Here is a 19,253-nt window from a genome sequence, read left to right as displayed (position 1 = left end):
TCTCTCTCTCTCTCTCTCTCTCTCTCTCTCTCTCTCTCTCTCGCGAATTAGCAATATTTGAGAAAAAGGTTTAGCGATTTCTAATTATTGATTATTGGGGGGACTAGCCCCCCTATCGCCCTGATCAGATATGAAAATATGTTGTGGCACTATTGTACGGTCAGTAATGTTTTAACATTAGCAAACTTTAGCAAATGTTTTTTTTTGCAAACATTTCTTTGAATAACATGACCATAAATATGAACACACGATGGAATGTAACAAAAAACAAATGATTACTTTTCATTAAAATCTGTATTATTGCCAAATACATTTATGTGTCTTTTTGTTTGCTCGGGCAGCCATGTTGCCGCTGTAGCTGGTTTATGCTGAGATAATTCTCATACCCCTTCGTTTGAAGTGTCGTCCCGAAAAATCTTCATTTGAAGGGCTATCTGGCCCTTCCCCCTACCTCTACGCCTTCAACCAAAAGAGAATCGAGACACCCCTACCCCTTCACGTGAACATATGAAAGTAAGTGTAGAAGTAAGGGGTAGAATTGGGATTGGGCCTAAGTCTTGATATTATATGTTTGAATAATTTTGTCATGCGATCAGTTGTTCGTAATAGTGCATTTATTAGTTATTAAAGGATTGCTTACTAAAACTATCTAAATGTTTCTTGTCATGTTTGTTTTCACTATAGCGCACACACATATACATGAAGACAGGCATGTGTCTTCATTGCAATGCATTAAGCTAGTGGGTATTATGTTGCATTTGCCATAAAGCTCTATTACAGTGAATGTGTTAGTAATATGAGCTGATCATCCACCCTCCCTTGCCTCTTCATTGCAGTTAAACCCAAAAGGCGTATCGACTAGCACAATAATAAAAAGATGATAGTCATGATTGCTTTACACATCCACAGGGATCAGAGAATTCGTTTAGATTAGTGAATGTGGATGGCACCGCTAAACTCAATTTAAAAGCCATGATGTACGCATTGTGTACTAATGCATACTACTTATGTTTCATCAGCACATGGGGAGTTCAGCAAGCATTCATGTGTTGTGTTTTTGTGGGCTTTTTCGGGCTGTGAACAGGTGACAGGTCCTGAAGTGTTTCTTTTTGTGGAAAGGGTCAGGCTGGCTTAGGCTTTATACTGTTTACGGTAGCCTGAGTTACTGGAGCCTCACCTGACAACTGAACAAACACACGGACAAACTCAGCAGACGCAACTTTAACATGGAAACTTGCATAATGTTTAAAGTGTGGTTGACAGGTTGCCTGACCGGTTTGTTTCTCATTTCAATGTGTGGCGTCGTTTGTGACTAATAAGCCTTAGATATTGAACGACCCAAACTCATTACCAAGCTTTACCAGGTGCCATGGTCAGTGATTTTGCAACCTGGAAGGTTCAGGTTCAAATCCTGTATCTGTGATTCCATAAAAGGGACATTTCAGCCGGATAGCCAGACAATAGTGTGTAAATGCAAAAAATGTCCATCTGGTTTTACATGACATGACTAATCACTCACTTTCTTAATTCTCCTTGCCACTGCTGACTAGGGCTGTGCGATTAATCGAAATCGTCATAAAATCGCGATTTGAGCTTGCGCGATTTCTAAATAGACCGGGCGGGCATACAAACGTAACGCCAGGTTCACACACTCCGTCTGTGGTGTGTATTTTTTCCGCGCCCATGTTAACGGATCCGAGCGTTCACACTGCACACGATTGCTGTCCGGCAGTGCGCTCCAGGAGCGGTGCGTCTGCAGCAGTCATGCTGCGATCGTTTCTGCACGGAATCTATTTCTGCTGTGCTGCACGCGCTGAATTAAAGTGGCAGCGCATTATTTGCGGTAAAAATTAACATGGATTGACACGGAAATTTAGTAATTACACCATAAATGCATATTAATGACTGTAAAGCATGTCTGTGTGTGTCAAAATCGTGATTAAAATCGAAATCGCTAAATTGATCAAAAAAATCGCGATAGGTTTTTTTTGTCCATATCGCACAGCCCTACTGCTGACCCAGGTTTCTGAACATAATGCTATAAAAGCCAGGACAAGACACTGTCATGAAGAAGCCAAAGGAACGGTGAAACTCAGACAGATAGAGGCGCCCTTACAAGACACTAACTCAGCATTCAGAGTTCACCAGCAGACGGAACACCAGCACACACATGCTGATACACTCATGTTAGCTTTTAGCCGCAAAACACAGAGCTCAGCATGAATTTTCAATGCACCACAAAACAGGAAGCGTCTGTCAACACAAAGAAACCTTGTTGTAGTGCTGAAAATGTATGGTCAAAGTTCAAGGATCGGGGTGATGCTTTTAGTGATGTGTGGGTTTGTTTGTAACTGTTACAAGTTTTATGTTGGTAGCTTTATGATTCTGAATAGTTGTTGATCAATATGGGTTTTTCAATGAGACATTTATTAAACTTGCACATTTGATTACAACCTTGACTAGGTCTAAACAAATTCTGTGTACATGCAAGAGGTGGGGGTAAAATCCATTCACTGATGCATCGTCATGCTTTCCTAAACGATTCCGGATCGATCCTCCAATTCATCTGAATTTAAATGAATTATTAATAATTCTGGTTATTGAAAATGCTTGCATAGGGCAAAACATTACAGATAAGTGCCTCGCTGTGTGCAGCGTTACAAAAATGGCATAGAAGGCATATCTGCAGTGGCATTTATACCATGAAAAGTGTGCTTGCACTGTACAAATAAGCACACACAGGAGCATTCAACACAATCTGCACAGAAAATCCTCTCCAGATTTCCTCTTGTTCTGTTTTTATTGGCTGATCAAAGCAGACATACTTTAACACAGTGTTTATGTGGAACCTTCACAGAATTAGCAAGAGACACCTTGACAAATATTTGTGCCTTTACGCTGTTGCTGAAGAATTGAGTTGCTGAACTGATTTATGATAGTTTTGGAAACAAATTATGACTCATTGAATTGAAATTTAACTGACTGAATATGCTTTAAGAAGTCTAAAGTGAAGCTGAGAGTACTGCATTTTTATTGGTAGCTGAAATCTTCAAAACTTTAATATAATAAAAAATAAACAATGCAGGGGCTTTTGGTTGGTTTTTAAAAATGTTTTTGAAAGTGGTCTCTTATGCTCACCAAACCTGCATTTTTTTTTATCAATAACAACAGGAACAATGTGAAATATTATTATAATTTAAAATTACTGCATTTTGCTTTAATATAATTTGAGATGTAATTTTAAAACAAAGCAACATTTTCAGCAGCCATTATTCCAGTCTTCTGTGCCACATGATCTTTCATCCCCAAATCATTTTAATATGATGATTTGATGTTTATGAAACATTTCTTATTATTATCAATGTTGAAAGCACTTGTGCTGCTTAATATTTTTGTGTAAGCCATGATATATTTTTTTCAGAATTTTGGATAAAGATTTATTTTAGAAATATTTTGTAACATCATAAATCTTTTGACCGTCACTTTTGACATCTTTGCTGAATAAACATATACATTTCTTTCAAACAAGAAATCTTACTAACTCCAAACTTTTGAATGGTAATGTATGCGAAGAATTTTGTGAATGACTGGTGTTTAGATTATGCAGTGCATTTGTCAGTTCTGTGGGCAGATTGATCATGGGTCTTCACATAACTTACTGGCATAGAAAGGAGGAAAAGAAAACAAGAGGCCTCAGCTTCCACGGAATACTTCCTCAAACTAACACCTAGTTAGTTGATGCCTTAAAAGAGAAGGGGGAGCAGAGAGAGGATGACATGATTTACAGATGGAAGTTTAACAACAGAGAAACCTCATTACATGGCAAATCAGATTGTACGCCACAAAACAGCCTCCAGAAATTAGCTTTACTTGTTGATGCATAGACAGCAGGCCATTGCAAAGTTGTTTACAGAAATTAAAGTCAAATTATGTCTATAGATCTCATGCAGTGAGTTTGCCGAGCTGTGAAAGCTGTCATTTCTTACTGTTATTTGGCTTTTTATTTTACACACTGCTTATATAACATAATGTTGTGGCCTTTGACCCAGACATCTTTGATTATTTTATCATTGTAGGTCACACAGACTAACTCTCAAAGCCTAAGGGTCAAGGAATCAGTACTTCATTTGAATTCAGCTACATGTACTGAATGAACCCAATGCAGAGTATCAGAGTTAGACTGATAATGTTTAGGCCTATTTATTTTTTTGGTCTGTTTAAATCAGAATTCAGAGAGATGTTCTGTCATCACACAGATTAAAGATTACAAGCCTTTTTTGGGACATCTGTTCAGATTCAGTGAAGAAAAGAAACAAACAGTGGCTTGTCTTAAAGGGATAGTTCATCCTAATATGAAAATTGTCATGATTTATTCAACCTCGTGTCATTTTAAACCTGTATAAAACCTGATATTTAAAAAAAAAAATGTCTTGGTGTTTTTTGTCCATACAATGGAAGTCAAAGGGCTCTAGTGTTGTTTTAAACCGCAGTGAATATGGACACGAACAGAAGAAACATTCTTCAAAATATCTTCTTTTGTCCTCTACAGAAAAAATAAGTTGTACATGTTTAAAACAATAAGATGGTGAGGAAATGATAACATATTCACTCGTCCTTTGAAAACAAATGTGCATCAAGGCTTCATCTAATATGTTTTATTAGTATCGTGGGGTTGTTCAGGGTGAGCACAGTTAATCATCAGTGTGTCGCATGGCAGCACAAGTGTGTGTGGCGTTTGCCAGTGGAGTGAGTGAGTGTATGTATGTGTGCTTGGTGTTGGCACTGTGGCATTTTCCCCACTTTGTGCCAGCGAAGGGATTTAATCAACATCCGCCACACTGGGGCAATCTGGTCATGGTGGCCGCTGTGGCTGAAATTAGATTTTTAGGCTAATGCTGGGTGTTGCCTCCCTGTCACACATCTCCTTTTTACCAGCGCCACCTGGTGGCCGTTGATCGCTAGTGTACCGTCTCTGAGCACATGTGTCCATGCTGAAGCAAGCGTTTTGCTGTGATCAGCCGTCGGTATATACTCTCCCTCCACCCCACCTGCCACATTGCTGTATTGAAACCACCAAAGATGGCAGATTCGCTTATGACAGAGTCAGACATAACGTAGCGTGTTTGGGAGGGTTACATTCTTGCAGTAAAACTGAATGGATACAAAGCTTTGAACATTCCTCTCTCGCAGCACATTTTTTTAAGTGGAACTCATTTTCTTTCAGCAGCAAGTGGCTGGAAGTGTGCTGTGCTATCATGGTATGCTGACATTCATAATTAATGAGGCAATACAATATAATTTATGAGTACTTTACTGTGAGAATTTAAATCCCATTTATACAAAAATCACAGACTAGTTAGTAATATTTATGACTTGGTCATTAACATGATTAATAGGACAGTCGAGAGCACTTTTGGGTGTGAAAATAATTCTATCTTTCATAGAAAGGATGTTGAAGCAAGAGCTTTTCCATTTCTTATGTCCTTTTTGCTTAGAATTACAATCATAATTGGTTCAGACATGTCTATATCCCTTTTTTGCTCTCCATTCCAGTCATTTGGTTGTTTTTTTGTTTTTCAGATTGTGAAGTAAAAATAGACCAGAGTTAAACAGTTTTAAGGAAATTTTAAATCATTACAGGCTACGTTTAATGACATGTACTACCATATTTAATATGTTTTTTGTTTGTTTATTTGTCAGGATCGAAAGCTGACCAAAGCGGAGCAGCAGCGGTTTAAAGAGGAGGCTGAAATGCTGAAGGGTCTACAGCATCCCAACATTGTGCGTTTTTATGACTCCTGGGAGTCTGTTCTTAGAGGCAAGAAGTGCATTGTCCTAGTGACTGAGCTCATGACCTCAGGAACGCTCAAAACGTGTGTATTATTTACATTTTTTCATTGTTATTTAATATTGAAATAAATAATACACTTATATAAATATGTGTGAAAAGTAAATATTATAGTAAATATATTTGGCCCATTCAGGCTGCTAAGATTCATACAATATATCATCATCAAGTAAGAGTGAAAACATCTTCATGAGAAACTTGTGACTGCTTTTCTCTGCTTCAGGTACCTTAAGCGCTTTAAAGTGATGAAGCCCAAGGTTCTTCGAAGCTGGTGCAGGCAGATCCTAAAGGGTCTACAGTTCCTACACACCCGTACGCCACCCATTGTGCACCGTGACCTCAAGTGTGACAATATCTTCATCACAGGCCCGACCGGATCAGTAAAGATTGGTGACCTGGGCCTTGCCACCCTCATGCGAACATCGTTTGCCAAGAGTGTCATAGGTCTGTGCCTTTCATTCAGTTTCCTGTGGGTAGTAACAGATGTTCTTGAATATGTGACTGTCCTCTTCATAGCCTTTTGGTTAAATGCTTGTCCTGAATGGGGTGCAGGTCTTCCACATTGGTGGCTGTAATTATGGTGCCTGTCAAGGATCTAAGAAAAGGTCTCTTCTTGCTTCCTTCTTGCGTCTCTTTAGCTCACTTAAATCGTATTGCCACACTGGAGCACACTAAAGGGCACTGCTTGCTGCTCCACATTATTGACGGCAATGTGTGCACACACAAAAACATCAATACCTATTGATTTTTTTAGCACGGAAAGTTAGTACGGCAGATATTCAAATTAGTTCAAACATGAAAAAGGAAGCAGCATTTCCATTTATAACACTGTTCTTTTTAAGAAGGTAAACCTGAAAGCTTCCAGCAGCAGCATACTTGGGAAAATTTACACAATTATTGCAAGGTCGCTGCAAAGGTTTCATGATTAACAAGATCTGTGAAAGCACCAGGGTGCTGCATAGATGATGATTTCTACTTGCAGTGGCTGAAATCCATCATTAGAATTTCAGAAGTTTCAAGATCAAGCCAGAAAAAGGGACACAATTGGTTCAAGGGCTTCTTGATATATGATATACTTGTGGTTTGCAGTTGAATCTGAGGAAAATGGTTCAAACTTGTTTTGCCTTTGTGATACATTAAAAAAAGTCTTGCATGTGAATGGTGCACATTTATAGGCTTCAGACTTCAAGGTCATTGTGATAATTAAGTTGTCATAACTACTTGCACATTGATTGGCCGTTGTCAAGGAGAAAAGAAGAAATTAGTTGTACAGATTTGTGTTTTTACCATAACAACAGAAGATAAAGATGGCAGAAATGGCAGACAGATGCAAACAAGAGACAGGATGTCAAATGAATGTTGTATTGATTTCTCAGGTACTCCAGAGTTCATGGCCCCAGAGATGTATGAGGAGCACTATGACGAGTCAGTGGATGTCTATGCCTTTGGCATGTGCATGCTAGAAATGGCTACCTCAGAGTACCCATATTCAGAATGCCAAAATGCTGCACAGATCTACCGCAAAGTCACTAGTGTAAGTCTTTATATGACTCTTGTTTTGTAGATTATTATTGGGTGAATTCACTTACTGATGCTGAGCCTTTATTCAATTTCTGACACATGGTGTAGTCCAGTATACTTTCAGCAAAGTATGTACAAAGTATGGCATATTATGGTTGTCTGCTGCATACTTCACAATCTGACACTCAAAACCAGCCTGCACCTTTGGGAATTAAGCAATGCAGATTGTTTGGCAAAGATGTTTAAGCATGTGCAAATAAACTTCACTGTCAGTGGGCACAATTAGTTTTAGTGAATTCACCCTTTTTTATGATGGTTTTAAGTACAAACGTTTTGTATGCAGTACTATGCACTTCAAATCAGTATGCACATAGCGTCGAGGTGCTTTGTGAATCATGTGGGGAATTAACAAACTACATTTTCTCTTTTTGCAGGGTATCAAGCCTGCCAGTTTTGACAAAGTAAACGACCCTGAGGTAAAAGAAATCATTGAGGGCTGTATTCGCCAAAACCGACTTGAGCGGTAAGCACATAAACAGTGGAAGTTCTTCTGTAAGAGAAGCGAGAATGCAGAGTCATCTCAATTCTCTTTTCACCCTCAGGCTCTCAGTGAAGGACCTTCTAAATCATGCCTTCTTTGCGGAGGACACCGGTGTGCGTGTGGAGCTCGCTGAGGAAGATACAGGCTGCAAAGACTGCCTGGCCCTGCGAATCTGGGTTGAAGAGCCAAAGAAACTCAAAGGCAAGCACAAGGACAACGAGGCCATCGAGTTCAGCTACGACTTGGAGAATGATAGTGCTGAAGAAGTTGCACTAGAGATGGTGAGAAACATATAAGAGGACAAGTATTTTAAATCTGTAAAAACAGAAATAATAGAAACTATCATTTGTGCTCATTTATTGTGATTCATTTTTTAAAGGAACAGTTCACCCAAAAATGTCATTACTATAGCACTATCCTGTTTGTAAAACTGTTTTTCCCCCCGGTTTTTAATGTCATGAGACAACAGTTTTTATCAGGACAAACATTTTAGGGCTTATTTTGTAAGATGGACCCAGAAAAGAAAAAAAAAAAAGGCTTTTTTTTTTTTTTCACACAAGTACATTTAATGAATATTTTAGAGAATTGTGTGTTTTTTTGTTTGTTTTTTTTTGTTTTTTTTTAAGCTGAATTTTTTTTAAATGTTTGTATATATTATATTGTTGAATGTGTAATGTGTTGAATGTGTAAACTTCATTTTTGGGTGAATTATCCCTTTAAGACATAATTTACATTCTCCCTCCCTTTTATTTTTTTTTACTCATGCTCCAATTCTGTTGCTTCTTTATAGGTGAAGTCCGGCTTTTTCCATGAAAGTGATGCTAAGGTGGTGGGGAAGTCCATCAGAGACAGGGTGACTCTGATTAAGAAGTCACGTGAACGGCGGCAACAGCAGTTTCTCCAACAGCAGCAACAACACCAATGTCTGGATGAGCGCCATGACTCCTCGGTCCTAACCTCCTCCTTTTCTTATGTCCAGCCTTCCGGCACCACCTCCTCACAGGGCACAGGAGCTGCTGCAGCTGCTGGGGGTCAGGGAGAGGCAGAGGAGCTGCCGGAAGTGGACCAACATGTCCAACAGCAAGGCACTGCATTGGGCCTCACAGGTGCACGATTCATTTTTAATCACATTTAATGAATAGGATCTAACAGGAACTTTTAGCTAATATTTGTTCCAAATGTTGATCCACTTTTCCATATTCAGAGGGTGAGAGTCTTCCTGCTGTCAGTGGACAAAGCCAAGCTTTTTCTGTACCTGAGACAGCGAACCAATGTGCTCATGCTCAAACCAGCTACCCCACTGGCACATCTGTAAGTACTGCTACTTCAGGAAACCATTTCATAATTTGCATGTTCACAAACTTTTTATCTTGTGCCATACATCCCCAGCTGCTGAAACACCACCATTCTTGCTCATTTGAAACCTTTGATGTTCAGTAAAAAAAAGTAATTGTTGTTTGAATGTACACTTTTGTTGGATAAGAATGGTTTCCTTTATTTAGGAAGTGAAAGGAGCAGGGGTTATGTCTCACCCCCAGCTGCTCCCTATTGGTGAGAGCGGAGGGGTTCCAAATGTGCCTGTTGGCCAGAATGGTGGGATATCTGGCATTTCCATTGGCCAAACTGGTGGTGGGGCTCCTAACATTCCTGTGGCACAGACTTTCATTCAACCAGTTACTATGGCATCACAGGTCCCATTAAGTGTGCCTCAACAATATTCTCAGGTGACTGTCTCCCTTGTGTCCAGCTTTACTGTGTGTTTTCTTCTTCTTCTCTTGGTCCACTCTTGAATTGGACATAATTCATATCTAAAACAAATCAATCCAGGGAGACTTGGTACACTCAGTGTCAAATCTTATTTTAGTGGAATATGTTGAGTGGACTGTTGGAGTATTTCATCCCTCATATTCTGTGCCTTTTGTCAGTAACAATATGTAGACATGGCACTCTTATTACTGAAATACTGAATTGGATTTCCTTTCAGGAATCTCTCTGTGCAGTCTGTGACTTTGATTTAGGTCATGTGCTGAGTTACATGATGTTCACTGACCTACATTTTTAATGTTAGGTCCAGAGAACATATTTGTTGTTGAATTTGACTGTAAAATCGAGTTGATTTTATAAGCTGAACCATATGAGCTGGTAATGGCTGTAAAACCAAGCAAAATTGTATTTATTTGCTTGAATTGTAATTATATTATATATTTTAGTACAGTTTTGTCATATAAAATGTATGGTTATAGATAGTAATATATTTCAAAAATATAATAAAGTATACAGAGGAGTGCTAGCAACAGTATTTGAGGGCAAAGCTACAATGTTTACAGAATGGAAATAAATTTCCTGAGGCAGTGAGTTGGAAACATATCTGAATTAAGGCCTATTCACACTAGGAGCAAAACAACAAATCAAAACAATTTGACTACAAGTATAATTTGGGGTTTTCAAACTCTGTGAAAAGTTGGCATACCTGACTGAAATTGCTGCTGTCATTCAAAAACCATTGCTGCATTGCAGGGCTAATGTGTGAATAGGCTACAGCATTAGTGGTGGACTGGGTTGACCCGAACAACATATTTAATGGCTTTCATTCTTGGGATACAGCTACAGTACCTCTGATCTGATGAGGCATATAATCAAAAAACAGCAGCATTGATCGTAGGCTGAACACAGTCTAGAAATAACCTAATGACTCCACATGTGGAATCTTGTTTCATATCTTTTGCTTTCTATAATGTCTTGTTTCCTTTGGATGATTAATGAACTGCACTAATGCTTACTCTTGCTCTCTCTTTTTCTCCCTCCCACCCCTACTTGCTTCCCCACACCATACTCTGGCCTATCCAATCTTCCCAAATAATATCCCAATATGTTTTCCCCACCAGCCCCTTCCACAATACTCAACAGATGTTACATCCTCGCAAATGTTACACTCCCGACCCACTGACGCCTCCACTCCCCACAGTTCTCTTGTACAGTCACAGTCATACATCACCCCTATATCACCCCAGGCACACATGACTGTCCTCACTTCCTCCATCCCGGCTGGAGAACCTATAGCATCAGCAGGCAAAATCATGCCACCTATGCAGACCCAAACTACTATTGCTTCTGTACAACCCACTGATGTTTTGCCCCAGCAAACTATTGTTCAGATGCAACAGCAGGTGATGTCAGAATTTCCCGGAACATTGCAACTGAACATCCAGCAACCAACACCACAAAAGCAGGCAAATATAATACAGCAGCACCAGATGGTGTTGTTGCCACAGCAAACGGACCATGTTCAACAAATGGCAGTTTTGTTACCACAGCCACAGCATGTAGAAAAACCCCAGGTGGTTCTGCAGGAACAGCCGCCACATTCCAGTGCTTCTCAGCAGCCATATATCCCATTGCTACAGCAGAAACAGCAAACAATGACCAACCCTCAGCAAAGTGATCTACAACAGCAAGTGTACATACAACAACCTGCAAGCAAACCCCAACAGCAAGTTGTGATACAGCAGCATCAGGCGTCAGTACAACAACCCCCAGTGGAACAATATCAGACTCCGCAACAGCAGGCACAGCAAGTTTATTTGCAACAAATGTCTGAATCACAAGAGCAGAACATGGTAAAGACATTGGTACAACAGCCGTCGGTACTTCAAACAATCCAGCAGCCATTGCAATTGACGGAGCAACAACAACAGCAACTTCTGATTAGGCAACAAATGGAGCAGCAACAGAAAGCTGTTTTGCAAAGTCAAATGGAGAAACAACATCAACAGCAAGTTTATATTCCGCCACCACAACAGCAGCAAGTTGAGCAGCAACAAATTCTTCTGCAGCAACAACAAAACTTGGCGGTACAGCAACAGATTGAGCAGCAGCAACAAGCGTTACAACAACAAAAGCAAATAGAACAGCAGCAAAAGGCTATTTTACAGCAACAGGTGGAACAGCAAAGACAACAGCAACAGGCTTTGTTTCAGCAACAGCAATTGGAGCAACAACAAGCATTATTGCAGCAGCAGCAGCGTGAACAACAACAGGCTCTTCTGCAGCAACAACAATTGGAACAGCAAGCTTTGCTACAACAACAGCAGCAACTCCAATTAAAGCAGCAACAAGCTCTTTTACATCAGCAACAGTTAGAGCAGCAGCAGCAGGCTTTGTTTAAACAGCAGCAGCAACAACAACAGTTGGAGCAACAGCAAGCTCTTTTACAACAGCAGCAGCAACAAGCGCTCATTCAGCAGCAGCAACAGTTAGAGCAAAAAGTACTGCAGCTGCAACAGCAGCAACAAATCGAACAGCAACAAACTTTATTAAGCCAGCAGCAGCAGTCTCAGCAGATAGAGCAACATGTTCTTCAGCAACAGCTGCAAGTACAGAAGCCAACAGATCAACAATTGCAACAGCAGATATTTCAACAACAGACAGAACAGCAACAACAGACATTGCTACAACAAAGAGAGTCACAGATGCAGCAACACCTCCTGATGCAACAACACCAGATTGAATTACAGCGACAACTATCCGAAAAACAACTGCAACAAGTTTTATTACAGAAACAACATTTGGAGCAACGTGCTCCTCTGGCAGATCACAGCGGACAACAGCAAGCAACAATGGTAAAAGCACAGCCTCCGGAGACGATCCAGCAGATTAGTCAAATCCAACACTCTCAACAAATGATTCCCCCACAACCTCAGCCTCATCTTGCTCCACAACAAACTGAGCAGCAGCATGTCTTGATTCAGCAGCAACAAGCTGTCCTCCCCCAGGCATCACACAGACCGTCTCTGGTAGAGTTACAAGTTCCAACCCTAGTTCAAGCACTACCAAAAATGGTTAGTGCTCAAATACCTAGTCAAATACCAGCCCCGGTACTCATCCAGCAACAGGTACCACCACAGATGTCAGCTCAACCTTCAGCGCAAGTTCAGATCCAAAGTCAAGGGGAGCCTGCGATTTATTGTCAGATTCCCTTGCAGACTCAAAGTCATCCTGCACCGCAGTCAATGGGAGGCAATATTCAAGCAGGCCAGCTGCAAGTTCCACAACCAACCCAACAAATCACATCTCCAACACAAGTTCCTACACCACAACCCATTCATTCCTTTATATCGAATTCAACACACATGGTCTCACAAGGACAAACCCTTCCATCCCAATCTCAGCTGGTACCACCTCAAGCTGCAGCTTCTCTCCAGTGTCAAGTTGCAGTAGGGTCAACTACTCCTGCGCCTCTTGTGCATGCTACAGTCCCAGCTGCTTCTACACTTCTACCCACACAATCTGCTCAAGCACCTGTCGCTTCGCAAACCATCCAGTCTGTTCAGCTAGACCTCACACAATCTGTGAAACAACAACAACAGCCGCCTCTGCAACAATATCAGCAAGCAGTACTGTCTCATATGTCACTCGCACCTACCATCAACCCAATGGCCACTTCATCCACACAGTGCTTTTTACAACAGACAAACCAATCTCAAATGCAGGCCCAGGCTCCGCCAGTTATCAAAGCTCAGCAGCAACCAGTTAGTGTGGCCTCGATGCAGACAGTCTTGCAGCCCATGCCTCTGGTACAACCTCAGGCTGCCCAACCGTATGAGCAGCAGCTGCCTCAAGACCACCATGTGCAGCAACAGCAACCCCTGCACCATCAGCATCAGGCCCAACCCGTGCAGCAGCTTCTGCCACCGAATGCTGTCCTACCACAAGATTTCCACCAACAACCTAGTCAGCCTCAACCAGTACTCCAACATATGATCCCGATTCACATTGCACCCAGTCAGGTACCTCAGACCCAAGCTAGAACTGTACCTTTGTACAGTCATGTGGTCTCAGGTCCACCAGCCTCCCCACAGAACCAGCAGAAACCAACCCTTCCCGCTCAAGCACACACACAGACTAGCATGCAGTCACAAGCACACTCAAACGCACAGGCACAGACCCACATAGAGGCTACTGGGAGTTTCGAGCAGCCTCCTTACTCCCAAACTGCCTTTATTCCGTCACAGATCCCCCCAAGTCCATCTCATACTTCCCTACAGCTGTCTGCCACACTCCCAGCCCTACAACCATCTGTCCCAGTTTCAGAAATTCCTGTTACAGTAGAGGCACAGCTAAACCAGGCAAGGTCTGCTGATATGATCCCTGCTTCCCCTCCTACTGTCAGTGCTTCACAGTCCCATGACTCTAATGGATCTGTGTTGCCCACCACCTCGCTGGCAGAAAGTGACGCTGCATTGCTGGGCATTGCTCAGGTACAAAAGCACCTTGAATTAGTTTCAGATATACAGTGTTGCACGATAGCAGTGAACATTTTTGACCAGCGAATATGGCAATATATAAAAGTGATTCTGCAGAACATGTTAATAAGGGTAGAAGGCATACAAACATCTATCTCTTCTAACTCTGTTAACTTGAGATGCAAGATCCACTACTTTTTAACACTTTTTAACACCTGCAAAACCAAAGTTAAACTTAAATCAAACTTACAATTTTATCTTTTCAATTTAGGACAGTTTTGTTTTTGGTTTGCACTTACTTTGCTATTTTACTTATGGATTTTTTTTTTATGTTATTTTATTATTATTTGTACAACTCATTACATAACTGATATTTTGTCTTTTGTTTTTCTTTTTGTTTTTCTGTTGGTATGTGGCTGTTCTTGTGTATTTGTTTGTTTGTCTTTCCTCTGGCTTAACAGGAGAGCCTAAATCAGTCTGCCAATAGGGGCCCTTCATCAGGGTAAGCAGTTGTGTATTCTTATTTGATTTTTTTGTAATACATTTAACAATGTGATCTGTGATTTGATTTTAAATATTTTATCAATCTAGCTCTGCTCCTGCCAATGGAGATGAGGCCCAATCACAGTGGGCTAGTGGAAAACAAGATAAGGTAAAATCTCAGAGGAGATCATCCTGTCAAAAAGCTGAAAAAACTCATTTTCAACTCAGCATGTTGCAGGTATGTAAATCACAATATTTGTAATATTTTCTGCACTTCACTTTTTATGTAAATATAAATTGAATCATATTATAAACACTCTGTGTTGTAGGTCTCAGGCACAGGGGACAACATGGTAGAGTGTCAGTTGGAGACTCACAGCAACAAGATGGTCACATTCAAGTTTGACATTGAAGGAGATGCACCAGAGGACATTGCAGATTATATGGTGAAATACGTTCAGCAGCTAGAATGATTCATTTGCTTTTTTAGAAACATATTAAGAGAATTTGTGATAGCTGATTCTGACCTGTGGCTTTTGCTATAGAAGTATGTCTACACCAGTAAATGTCTTAACAACGTGTTTTGTGTAGGTGGAGGAGGACTTTGTCCTTGAGCCTGAAAAAGATAAATTTGTTGAGGAGCTGAGAGCTATAGTGAAGAAAGCTCAAGGAATACTAAGCACTCACTCACAGGTCTGTCATTCACAACGTTATTGTTGTTAAAAAAAAATTTAAAGTATTAATTTCTTTTTTTTTTAAATGACCCCGGCATTTGAATGGAAGTGTATGTTTGGTTTATTTATAATTTAAAATTTTTATTTGTCTCAGACTGGGTCCTTGGAGCAACTCCATGTGAGCACCCCATCCAGTGCAACAAGTGAGTTACACTGTAATCAGTCTGATCTTCTCACAAATAAAACAGAAGAATAAAGTTGGGAAGGGGTAAAGTTGCATTAACTTTATAACTTCGGTATCTTTTTATCTTGATTAAAAAAATATATTTATATCAACTAAGACTTTTTAATTTTACACTATTGTTACAATTAATAGTAATATAAATAATTATGTGCTATTTTCCGAAGTGGATTCAGCCCCTCAGTCTTCCCCAGTGGGTCGCTGGCGATTCTTCATTAACCAAACCATTCGCCATCATGACTCACACTCCAACCAGGGAGCTTCCACTCCCACTCCAGTGGGAGAGACCCGAGTTCCCAAGTCCACAGAAACAGAGAAAGGTAGAAAATTCACTGTGACACACCTGGAGTGAAATTTGCAATTGAAATGATCCAAACTTTAATGAATTGAGAACATTTCTACTGTTAGCTTTCTATTAAAATAGAGATATAGTGGTGATAATTAATAAGAATATTGTTAATTGTCTTGACAACTGTTGAATATTCTACTGTCTAATGTATTATCAGATCATGAGAGCCCTCAGCGCTCAGAGTCTTTTGCTGGGATAGCATCTTCCCCAAGTTCTTCACTGTCTGCATCCTCTCCTCCAGTCTCTACTGTATCAGCACCTGCATCCATGTCAGCCTCAGCCATTGCTGCCCAAAAAGATGTAACACCGGCTGCCTTGCCAACAGCAGAGCAAGTCTCCTCTGCTACCCTGCCTGCAGGCCCAATCCCTGTCATGGCTTCCAGCACCTCTGCTGCTCCTTTCCCTGCAGTCGCAGCCCTCATTGGCTCCAGCATGGACCAAGGAAAAGCTGCAGTTAAAGGTGAGGCTGAACAGCCCCTCTCTACCTTATCTACTTATGGGACCCCTCCAGCATCGCTGGTGACTCACGCTGATACTTCACAGCAACTTCTAGAACAAACCCCAATGGCACCCTTGCAGACAACAGAAGTACTTCAACAAACCCAGACACTACAGTCAGCAATGGCCACCACTGAACAAGCTCAGAAACAGCAGATTATGCCTCAGCCAGTGCGCCAGGTCGCTCCACAGCCACCTACACACCAGTCTAGCGAGTCAAAAACACTCTCACAGCCAATGCCAATGGAGACCGTACCATTGCAGGGAGCTCTTCCAGCTGCCCAAGTTCAGCAGGTTCCTCACCAACAAGTACCAGTTGAATCTCAACAGCCGGCAATGCAACAGACTGCTTTCTTGCAGCAACATAGCCTTCAAACAGCCACTGCTGAGCAAATCCAACAGCACAAGGTAGATCAGTATGTGTGTCTCGAAACCACAGCGATACTGACCATGCATCCACAGCATGGCCTCCAGACCCAGGATTCCCAACAGCTTCGATCTGCATTTCAACCTGTGATCCCGCAGCAGCTTCCCAGTGAGCAAACGCAGATGTTACTTCAGCAGGTATCGCAAGATATGGTGCCTATGACACAAACCGCAGTGCCTCCGGCTGTGCAGAAGCAGGTGTCTATCCAGCAGTCGGAGTCTGAGCTGTCCACGGGGGAAGACACCGTCAGCTACTCCGCCCCACCCCATCCCTTTTCGGACACCTCTCTCCCACCCCTGCCGCTCTCTGAAACGGCTCTTCCTACCCTCTCCCACACTTTCACACCCTCTCCAGCTCAGCCCTCCTCGGTAGCTGAGTCAGACAGCGAAGGTCCACCCAAAATCGAATTTGTAGACAACCGGATCAAGACATTGGATGAGAAGCTGAGGACTCTTCTGTATCAGGAATACAGTGGTAGTGGGGCGGCACTGGGAAGTGGCTCCACCAGCGGCTCTGCTCCTGCCCCCAGCTCCACCTCGGGATCTGCTGCGGCCTCCACCGCAGTTGACGAGATTTCAGAGACCCCCAACACTTTCTCCGTTCCTCCTGCAACTTCCTCAGACACCTCCCCTCACTCCACCTCTTCCACCACCTCCTCCACCACCCCTCGCTCTTCCTCTACTTCTCCGGATGGAGAGCGGGAGAGAGCAGGTGAAGAGGAGACGATCCCGTCTGCTGTGCAACACCAGCCGGCTTCATCCTTCTCCTCTACATCCCCTTCATGCTCTCTCGTTTCCCCTCCACAGGAGCCTGGATCCTCGAAAGTGCCCAATGAATCATCTGTAAGTGTAAGTAGGGTGTGTTTATCTCACAAAACAGATCAGTGACATGATGCTTTTTTTTTTTTTTTTTGTCCCAGTCCATTTTATTCAAAAATCCATTAAAATGCAGTTCATACATACACCTCTTCTATGATGAACATGTTTTTTAAATTTTTGTATTAAAATTCATTTCGTTTTTCTTTTTGAGCAGGGGGATAAAGTAGAAAATGTCAGGGTAATACAAAAAAAAAGCTAATTAAAATAATGAAGTTGGTAAAAAAAAATATATATATATATATATATATTAAATGTTATAGACGTTAAACAGTACGATACATTTCTAAAATTATGGTATAATTTATTTCAGATTCGTTTCAGCCATTTCACGCACGTCTTAAATTTGTTTCCCTCCTCTTGTTCATGTGTGGTGTCCAGGCTCCCCCTTCCCTCACTGAAAGCTCCACCCCTGGAGATGTTCTCTTGCCTTCCTCTTCTCAGCCGCCTGTCCCCCTGTGGCCTGGACAACAGCAGCCTCAGCACAATGAAGGAGGTGGATATTTTGGCCTAAACCTGACATGTCCTAGTATCAGAAATCCTGTTAGCAAGAAATCCTGGACTCGCAAATTCAAAAGCTGGGCGTGCAAACTGCGCCACTCCGCCAGCTTGTTCAAGAAGCCCAGAGTCCAGCAAGGTAGTGTCCGCAGGATGCGCGCAAGAGTGAGCGAGTGAGGGGTGTGGGTGGGCACTGACCTAAAACAAATGTTTATGTAGCCAAATGAATGTAGCTGACTCTTACCTTGCTAGATAGGGATTTCTTAATTTGTAATAATACTGTTAGAATTAATAATTAATAATTAATTATTAATCCTAATAGTTCTTCCGTGGTGACGTGGTTGTTGCTGTGTTTAGTCTGTACTGAAATCATTACATCACCTAGCCATACATTTTTCTTGCTTTAGTTTTAGTTTGAACTGAATTGCTCTGCTGTACATTAACGTTTATGTTGTAGCCTCCTTTTTGTTTTGTCTGCATGGGTTACCCAGGGGTAAGAACAGAGGAGTGTAGAAAGGGGAGAGAACCTAAGAGGGATGACCCTTGTGCGTCGCACCTGGATCTGAGTCTCCTGTCCCACCGTATGCAGTGCAGTATTGCAGTGCCCGCGCCCCTCACCTTCCTGCACCCTGCCTCACTCACCCAGAGCACCTGCAATCGCAAAATAGCACACTTGTTTACAAGCAACATGGGCCAGTCTGAAGTTTGCACCTGTTTATTTGTTATTTGTTTAGTAATTGAAGAGGCGTGAAACTATTATATGCCCATTTCTGTCTATTCTAATGCAAAAATAACAGCTGCAAACTTTTATTTTAATGTAAAAAAATTAATAGGGCCACATGACATTTTAGAATTTATATTTGAATGCACCATTAATACTGAAGCTTTAGCAAGAAAGTCATTCCAATGCAGTAGTGGCTCGTGGGTTTTAAAATAGAGGAGGCACACTTATTGTATTGGTCTGGGATCCCTGCCGATTATTATTATTATTATTATTATTATTTGCTTAACCACTTTAAATTGGCTTTTTGGTTGCTTTTAGTCAGAAAACGACAT

The 19,253-nt window shown here is 41.5% G+C and overlaps 1 protein-coding gene across 4 annotated transcripts in view; it reads left to right on the top strand.

Annotated features, from left to right (window-relative positions):
- Window positions 1-19,253, top strand: part of LOC107737519 (serine/threonine-protein kinase WNK3-like) — a 72,619-nt gene that overhangs the window by 41,030 nt on the left and 12,336 nt on the right. Inside the window, exons 3-19 of one of the 4 annotated variants that reach the window (XM_016549016.1) lie at window positions 5,701-5,873; window positions 6,072-6,292; window positions 7,225-7,382; window positions 7,804-7,892; window positions 7,972-8,191; window positions 8,701-9,016; window positions 9,115-9,221; window positions 9,413-9,634; window positions 10,796-14,167; window positions 14,614-14,654; window positions 14,744-14,873; window positions 14,965-15,081; window positions 15,227-15,328; window positions 15,464-15,512; window positions 15,718-15,870; window positions 16,057-17,666; window positions 18,081-18,336. In XM_016549016.1, coding sequence (XP_016404502.1) covers window positions 5,701-5,873; window positions 6,072-6,292; window positions 7,225-7,382; window positions 7,804-7,892; window positions 7,972-8,191; window positions 8,701-9,016; window positions 9,115-9,221; window positions 9,413-9,634; window positions 10,796-14,167; window positions 14,614-14,654; window positions 14,744-14,873; window positions 14,965-15,081; window positions 15,227-15,328; window positions 15,464-15,512; window positions 15,718-15,870; window positions 16,057-17,666; window positions 18,081-18,336 — 7,336 coding nt within the window. Of the gene's footprint in view, window positions 1-5,700; window positions 5,874-6,071; window positions 6,293-7,224; window positions 7,383-7,803; window positions 7,893-7,971; window positions 8,192-8,700; window positions 9,017-9,114; window positions 9,222-9,412; window positions 9,635-10,795; window positions 14,168-14,613; window positions 14,655-14,743; window positions 14,874-14,964; window positions 15,082-15,226; window positions 15,329-15,463; window positions 15,513-15,717; window positions 15,871-16,056; window positions 17,673-18,080; window positions 18,337-19,253 lie in introns of all 4 variants that reach the window. The other 3 variants (XM_016549017.1, XM_016549015.1, XM_016549018.1) reach the window with 3 other exon arrangements.

Source organism: Sinocyclocheilus rhinocerous, unplaced genomic scaffold (assembly GCF_001515625.1).
Source record: "Sinocyclocheilus rhinocerous isolate Xijiao unplaced genomic scaffold, SAMN03320098_v1.1 scaffold72, whole genome shotgun sequence".
Lineage (NCBI taxonomy): Eukaryota > Metazoa > Chordata > Actinopteri > Cypriniformes > Cyprinidae > Sinocyclocheilus > Sinocyclocheilus rhinocerous.
Note: the sequence above shows the minus strand (reverse complement) of the source record. Positions and strands in the feature narration are given on the sequence as shown.